This window comes from Orycteropus afer, unplaced genomic scaffold (genome assembly GCF_000298275.1).
Source record: "Orycteropus afer afer isolate SDZICR_OR568_19922 unplaced genomic scaffold, OryAfe1.0 scaffold00075, whole genome shotgun sequence".
Taxonomy (NCBI): domain Eukaryota; kingdom Metazoa; phylum Chordata; class Mammalia; order Tubulidentata; family Orycteropodidae; genus Orycteropus; species Orycteropus afer.
In genome coordinates, this window is record NW_006921662.1 from 3158384 (window position 1) to 3167360 (window position 8977).

At 31.7% G+C, this 8977-nt stretch overlaps 1 protein-coding gene across 1 annotated transcript in view; it reads left to right on the top strand.

The window, feature by feature from the left end:
• The window catches only part of NEK7 (NIMA related kinase 7), a 124001-nt gene that overhangs the window by 72204 nt on the left and 42820 nt on the right, over positions 1–8977 (top strand). Inside the window, exons 5-6 of the mRNA XM_007941090.2 lie at positions 3272–3380; positions 4282–4389. Coding sequence (XP_007939281.1) covers positions 3272–3380; positions 4282–4389 — 217 coding nt within the window. The remainder of the gene's footprint in view (positions 1–3271; positions 3381–4281; positions 4390–8977) is intronic.

Here is an 8977-nt window from a genome sequence, read left to right on the forward strand (position 1 = left end):
ATATCATGGCTTGTGTCAGGCGCACCTTAGTCCTCAAGGAGATATCCTTGCTCCTCAGCACTTGAAACAGTTCCTTCGCAGTTGACTTTCCCACTGCTACACGTCGTCTAATGTCCTGACTGACCACCAGGGAATCCCAAGGAGGGCTTGGTATGAGGCAGATCCAGCTTCACAGTAGAGGTTTTTTTTTTTTTTTTTTTCCCCCAAATCTCTAGGGAAGTAGATTGCCCAGGCTTCCTTCCAGGGAGTGGCTGGTAGGTTTGAACCACTGCCTTCTTGTTAGCAGTCAAATAAATGTCTTAGGCACTATGCCACCAGGGCTCCCGTGTATTTTACTAGGTTTTCTGAATTTACCTACATGAAATGCTGATAGTCTTTTTATATATAAGTGAGAATGATGTACTCTGATGTTTGTATATATGTTTTATATGTAAATTAGCCTTTTGCTACATCTTTTTTAAAGTTTTGAATGATGTTCAGTGTTTATTTGAATAATGTTGATAGAGGTAGAAAATGTACTTTTAAACTAAACAATATTTGAAGACTAGCCTACTTTTTAAAAAAGCCTAACCAAAAAATATACTAAAATCTTCACGTGTACCTGACTGTTAATTTCTGAACATTCATAATTATTTACATACTTGATTTTCAGATGTAAAAAGTTTCAATTATATTTCATAACATGGAAGGGAAAGAAATGTCATGTCACATATCTATCTTTTTCACATAGATATTTGAATTGATACTAACCTTTAAAATATTTAGTTGAATTATTTATTGCTTCATTTAAAAACTTACTGTGTGAGAAATATAAGAGCATTAAACCTGGTCATTTACTCATTTTTTCCACATAAGCCTTGAGCTGTTGTTTTTTTATTATTTTTAATTTGCATATGTTGGCATTAGGTTTCACGTTTTTAAAAATCTAGCCCTGAGCCTTTATATAAGGCTATTATTTTGGAGGAAAAATAGGATATCTGAACAATAATACCGTTTGGCTAGAGAAAGGAATTTTAAAAGATTTGTATTTGTTAGAGTAGATTTCAAGAGAAGATTTTTTTTTTTTTTGGATATACTGGACATTATGGGAGTTTCTATTTTGTAGTGTTAATAGCAATTTTACTAAGTAGTAAAAAGAATTCAAATTCTTATTTCCTTTTGCTACTCCTCTCTTTTTTTAAGAGATAGCCAACAGTGCCACCATCAGAACAGAGAGGTTTTTCCTCATCGTGTTTGGTTATTTATTTGGGGAAAAAAAAAAAAGAAAAAAAACTTAGTATTGAGTAGTGATTGAAAAACCATGTATGATTGCACAAACACTTAAAAAATATTGGGAGATACTAATGACATAATGAAATTGCCTTTTGATTTACTTTATTGACCAAATGATATTCATAAAATTGTTCTTCAAATGCCTATTACTAATTTGGATACTTATGTTTTCCCAGGTCAGTCCATCTATATAGCATTATATTGATGTTAGTTTATTGTCATCATCTTTAATTTGTTGTCAAAGAAGGAATCTCAAAGAATATAAAAACAAAAACTATTTTGGTCTTATAACATCTTTCATACTGTACATTTTGAGGGCAATCTTTTCCTTTATATTTTATTTACTTTTTTGATAAAGGAATTTTAAAAATAAACTTCTCAGTTAATTATAATTATGATGATTTCAGAATTAAAGCATAAAATTTTTCTTTCATGGTCTGATACTTACATGATATGGTATATTTATCTTTGAATGAAAAGAAACCTGGTCCCCATCTTCCTGTTGACATCAAACAATCCTCTGATATGCTAATCCAGCATCGGGGAGAACACATATAGAGGCTTTATTTGGACTCATTCCAAGTTGGAAAAATACTATGTATAAAGAACTGATTTTGCAGTATTGCCCTCATCGAATGAAAACTGATGTTGACATAGGTCTCCAATTAAAAAGACTGAATATTGAAACATCATATGGGAGGTTTTCAACATCTTATAATACCCTGATTTGCTACTTAATTACCTGGTCATCTAATTGTTATTTGTTCTTTGGGATGTAATGATAATGGTGTAATAGCCATTGAAATTACTAATATGTTCATTTCCATAGTATGTTTTATAATAAAGATTAACCTAAGGTTATTAGCTTTTCCTTAAAGATTTATCCTTTGGTATAGTGAGTGTTTATGAGACAGTAGGTAAAATCTTTTACTAAATATGAAGTGGGACTATCAGCAGATTTCCTTGTACTGTTTTTCCTTCCAGTCTTCCCTCAACTGATCACAGAGGTAATAATCAACAGAAGTAGCTGTTTGGGAACGGTCTGAAATGTAATTTCTCCATCTATAATAAATCAAATTATCTGGACTTCTGAAAATGTCAAATTTCCAGATAAAATACATTTATTACACATAATTAAATGTGGATAACTACATCTTCTTTTAAAAAAATACAGATAATTTTTTGAAAACATGTTCAAGTGTAGTCTTCTGGTTGCTCATTTATAAACATTAAGTAGGAAATTGAATTTGTGTGTTTGAAAAATAATTTTGTATTATAAATCTTTTTAAGTCTTACGAAGCAATTGTGAGCTTTGGTCTTGGATGAGTTTATTATTAGTGTAGTCTTCTAGCAAACTTAATGTACAAAATAGACATAAATATGTCTGGGCTTTTTAGTTACCTTAGTGAATGCCCTCACGCATGATGATGTACTCTTTCCTAACTAGGTTAGTGAGTCTCTCAGTTTTTTGCCCTGCCCTCCTATAGTATTTTTTGTCCATGAAATGTGGTTTCATTCATTCAAAGAAAAGTGCAACTTTGACTTTTCATGTGCAGGGGGAATATTCATGAAAACTTTCACATGAATCTGTTAATTTTTAATAAATTAAGTGAAATTTAAAATGCACCAGGGTGATTTGATATTTAAAGGAATTCTATAGTGAAAAATCTTCTTTCAGGAGGAGAAATGAACATAATTACCTTCTGGTTTCTAGACTATTTTATTATGGATTTTCCTAAAATGAAATTTGACATTTTTCCTTTAGTATAAGAAGTTATTTTGTGTAGATGTCAATTTTTTGAAATGGGTGGATTTCATGAAGATGTAGAGTTAAATGATAAAACTATTGGAATCCCTCAGTATGTAAAATCACATGCTGTTTAGTTGGCTGTAGGTAGATAAATGTAGATGTTTTTCTGACTACAACTTTTTGCATGTAAGAATCCAGTCTTAAGAAATGTTAGTTATTATCATTTTTATTTTTAATTTTATGAAAAAGCATTTTAAGAAACAAAAGAGGTTAATTCCTGAAAGAACAGTTTGGAAGTACTTTGTTCAGCTCTGCAGTGCGTTGGAACATATGCATTCTCGTCGAGTCATGCATAGAGGTAAGAAAAAATCATGAATAACTTTTAATATTGTCTTAAATGATGCAAGATACTAGACAATTTAAAAATAAATGTATAGTATCTTTGTGTAGTATCATGCTTTCTCAGATAATTTATTTCCAAACTATAATTTTACTGGAATGATAAAGCTTTGAATAAAGCTCTACTTGGTTTTAAAAAAGAATGAAAATTAGTCATTTTTCTGCTTGAGTGTTCTGAGCACCTTATTGGTTATGCTAATAAAGAAATAAAAAGTAGATGGCAGGAAAGCATTTGAAAATGCGTAAGGAGGAGTTTGTTTTTTCTTCTAAATCAAAGTGCATATTTGGACCACTTATATTTATACTCTTCAGCATTAGCTCTTAATATATTCTTGATTATCAGTCAGATGTTAAGGTTACAATACTAAGGAATTAGTCCACTGATTTTGGGGTGCAGAAAATGTCAGTATACTTTATTTAAGCAATTAGGGTTTCTGAAGTCATCTAAATGAATAATTATATACATAATAGTATTAAATTATTATCTAATATTTCATGTAAATATATCAAGAAATGAATTCTTAGTAAGACGTTTTATTTAAAATTTATATGAAAAGGACACACATGTATTTTGTGCTTCAAATTTCATAACAGGTTGTCTGAAAATGGAAAATGCCTTTTAAATGAAAATAATAGCAGTCTTCCTTACACTGCTTTGATGATTATCTATCAGAGGACTGAGATTACAGAACTGTTAGAATATATTAGAATTACTCAAAATAAAGTAATCAGTTTAAAATTCAAGCGTACTTTCATTTTTAAGGTACATTTTAAATTACACCAGGAAAAGTGGTTTTTAATCCCTTTATAAAGTACCTAAATTGATACCATGTTTCACCTGATCCCTCTGTTTTTCACAGATATAAAGCCAGCTAATGTGTTCATTACAGCCACTGGAGTGGTAAAACTTGGAGATTTGGGGCTTGGCCGATTTTTCAGCTCCAAAACCACAGCTGCACATTCTTTAGGTAAGAGATATGCTGTCATTTCATTCAGGTTTTTTGGTTTTTGTTTGCTTGTGGTTAAGTAGATAAGGGATGTACGGATAATATGACTTCTCTTATATTCTAAATAACTCAATTCCTGAGCAGATACCTACAACTATCTATTGGGTATAATGTATCCATATCACATGACAATTGGGTACTTCTGTTAATAGACCTCAGGCAGGCACTAAGTTTTTTGTTTTTTTTTTAATGCTGATAAACCTAATCTTAACTGTTACCAAAGAACATTGTTTCTATTATACATTTACTAAAAAGTAAGATAAGGAGCTGTGGTGGTGCAGTGCCAAAGGCATTTGACTGCTAATCAGGAAGCTGGTGGTTCAAACTCAACAGCCACTCCACAGAAGGAAAACAGGGCAATCTACTTCTGTAAAGATGTACCACCTCAGAAACCTAATGGGGATTGCTATGAGTTGGAATTGACTCGATGGTAGTGAGGGTTTTTTTTAGTAAAAAGCAAGATAATATGATGAATAAACAGTTTCAAATTAGAAGACTTCACCTGACCATTTAAAAATACTGTGGTACTTTATTTGTTATAACAACATATATAGTAGTGATTACTACACAGGGAAAACCTAAAGACGATCTATAGCTAGTGAGGAAATATTTTCCCTAAATTATAAAGAAAATATCAGTAGTGTATTCATTGCATTTTTTTAGTTGCATAACTCAAATTATAGTGATAGAGCTTCTCCTAAAATTTTTGAAATCATATTTTCTCCTTTAAATATAACAACTTACATAAAATGATGACAATCAGAATAAAATAAGAATTAAGATTAAAAGAAATTTCCTTTAATTTAATGATGTCTCATCTTTGATCATATTTAGTGTCATAATTTCATTGAAAGCCACTGAAATTCAGACAAATTTATTGTTTTTCATTATGAAATAGAAAACTTTTAAATGGCCTAATGAGGTATAGACAAATTCTATAAATAATAAAATAGTGAAAAAAGCATCTGAATTAGTTGTCTAGGATTTTTTCTTTTTAAATCTTCTGGCTTTGTTACTAAGATTCTTTGTGGTCTTGAACCACTTATTTAAAACAGTATCTTACACATACTAGGTACCCATTCAGTATTGGTTGAACAGTAAAATAATAGATTCTGGTTTAAAGAATGGTAAAGAGTGGTAGAAAGATGATCTTTTATAGGATCTCAATTTTGTCAAGTGCTTTGAAAACATAAAATTTCACACTGATGGCAAATACATTGTTGTTTGTTTCTATATAAGAAGATTTGATGTGAGATTCCATAAGAACAACTAATGCAGAAATTTAGGTAGCACTTTAATAAAGCTTTATTTGGGAAGTTACAACTCTTAACAATGCAAACAATGGAGAAATCCTATAAAGAAAACCTTGGAGTGTTCTAAGCAGTGACATTTATCGCTAGTATATGTAACATGTTTCTGCTTTATGTTAACCACTTGAACAGAATATCTTAACAGCATTCTATCATTAATGTCCTTTAAAACGGTAGGTTATGATTGCATACACACATAGTCAAGTACACATGCCCACACCCACATATGTGTATTGTTTAAATACTGCTTTGTACACTGTTACCTTGAGCCCTAAGGATCAAACATATTATTGGAAGCCCGGACCTTGGTAGTTTTCTAAATGAAATTCTTTAGCCCATCTCACACTTCTCTCACTAAAAGTTTCGAACAGGGTTTATAAGCATACGCATCTCCACTTTTAGGTAATGTGTTAGTCCAAAATATGTGATATAAAAAATAAAAATAATTTTCATAAGTCAATTTCATTAAGAATTTCTAATAGTAGGCTTTATGAAAATCACTTTACTTACGGACATATAGTATAAATTATCCATGGTGATGCCTATCATTAGTGTGCATTCTAAGACACACCTTCTACTTCTGTGAGAAAGTAGAAATGTGACAGTTTCTTTGATGGGTGAATCAACAGAAAAATAATTTATTTCACGAGTACATTTTGTTTTCCATATCATTTCGAGGAGAGAAAACTGAAAAAATGTTACCCTTGTGTGTCTTCTCTGCAGCAAAGATTTTGACAATTTGAAATTAAACTTCTCTAAAGCAAAGTGCATTAAACACTGAGGATTCAAGTTTGAACTCTAGCCTACTCATGCTATGTGGACCATTAAAAATCTTATTTAGAAGGGTCAGGAAAAAAAAAGGAAGAATCTCGATACAGACTTAATAAGTTGACCCTAATTTTCATTGTTAGAGAGTAATTACTGATCTGAGTTACTGTCATATGTTTATTTTTAAGAGAAAATTTTAAAGATTGCCTCTGAGAGTTGATTCTGAAAACACGGCTACTGATACAAATACATTTTATAGAAGATAACCTACAGAACTATAGGTTTTACTGTATGTTGCTTTGTTTTCTTTTTTTTTGTTGTTGTTGAGAATAAAATCTGTAAGATATCATTTATCTACAAAGTGAGTCTAAAGTTTAGTGAAACTACAAATGAGATGCCCCAAGTGTTTGTGGATCATCAATATAAATTTATAGTAAATGAAGTCTGTACTGCAACTAAATTTCACTTAACTTTGTAAAGGAGGTATTTTTGGGACTTTAAGTCAAAAGACAAAAAGTAACATCTGGTTACATTTATTTGTTTTTTCTAAAATGCATTTTGTTTGTTTCAGCTTATTTTGAATAAGCATTTCCAAAAGTTTTTTTTTTTTTTTTTTAGTTTTATCTGACTACTCATATAAAATTAGCAAGTCTGACTTTTTCAGTTGCCTGTTCATTTCACATATCTTATTTGTTCCATGAATCATCATTTGATTCCATGATAACAAACCAACATACAACATACAATAAAACCTGTAATTCTCTATATGGTCTCCATAAGCAAAATAAAATTATATAGATGGCCTTATTTTAAATCTATTTTCAGAACTGATTCTTAAAAGCAATTTGAAAATTTGCTCTTAAAAATATATGAAAATAACAAGGAATGGTAATAATTCTTTCAATACAAAGGTTAAAAGCTGAAAACACTAAATGTAATGCTGCTGAACATTCCAACCACGTTAGAATCCTCAAAATTGAAGAAAAAAGAACCTCAGGTCTCTACTTTTTTCCCTGCCACCAATACCTACATAGTCTCACAATATCTTTACCTTCTATTCATTCTTCCATAACTCATAATTACTTCGTATTTAGTGCAGGAAAATATGCTCCTCAGTTTTTAATATTATTATTTTGTCCTCGTTCCATATATTCCACTAGAATTACCTTCAAAAAAGATGTTATCTGATTTTGTTACTTTTCTCAAAAACCTTCAATGGTTCTCTGTTGTGTAAAGAATGTCATGCAAAGTCTTTGAGCTTCAGGGCTCTCTAGTATTTGGTGTTCCTCTAATTTTGCACACTCATCAGTGACTACATTTCTTCATGTGCCAGCCATCTTTTTCTTCTTTCATTCTGAACTTGAGAAATAGCATAACATGTCGGAGAGGATGAAGGATTTGCATTCCTATTGCTCTATATGATCTGATCAAGCCATTTCTTAATTTTTCTCAGGCTTAATTTCTGGATTGATAAAAATTCAAATGTGGGTAATAACTCCTAACCAGTCCCTAACCAAATAATATAATAAATGAAGAAGTGATTTCTAAGCACTATAATAAACTCTGTGAATATTAAGTTGGTTATGTGAAGATGATGATGGTGGTGGTTATGGTGAAGATGCAGGAAAAAAAGAGGGGAGAAAAGGAGTTCTATATGTGAATTATTATGTAGTCTATTTACTTTCTAAAAATATCTTAATTAACAAAGTAAAAAAAAATTAGTACCTATGTTTTGCAGGTACTATTCTTGTTGTTGTTATGTGCTGTCAAGTCAGCTCCATCTCGTAGCTACCCTGTGTACAACAGAACAAAATACTGCCCAGTCATGCAGCATCCACATAATCCTTGCTATGCTTGAGCCCATCATTGCATCCACTGTGTGTGTCAGTCCATCTCTTTGAGGGTCTTCTCCTTTTTTGCTGACCCTCTGCTTTACTAAGCATGACAGAAGTTTGGTATTCTTCTCCAGGGAATGGTCTCTTCTGACAACATGACCAAAATAGATGAGACAAAGTCTAACCATCCTCACTTCCAAGGAGCATTCTGTCTGCACTTCCTCCAGGACAGATTTGTTCATTCTTCAGGCAGTCCATGCTATATTCAGTATTCTTTACCAGCACCATAATTCAAAAGCATCAACTCTTCTTCAGTCTTCCATATTCATTTTCCAGTTTTCATGCATATAACTCAATTGAAAATACCATGGTTTGGGTTAGGTGTACCTTAGTCTTCAAAATGCTATCTTGGCTCTTTAATACTTTAAAAGAGGTCTTTTGCAACAGATTTGCCCAATGCAGTAAGTCATTTAATTTCTTGACTGCTGCTTCCATGGGCGTTGATGTGGATCCAAGTAAAGCGAAGTCCTTGGCAACTTCGGGAGCTCTGGTGGCATAGTGCCTAAGGCATTTGACTGCTAACCAGAAGGCTGGTGGTTCAAACCCACCAGCCACTCCTCGGAAGGAAGGTTGGGC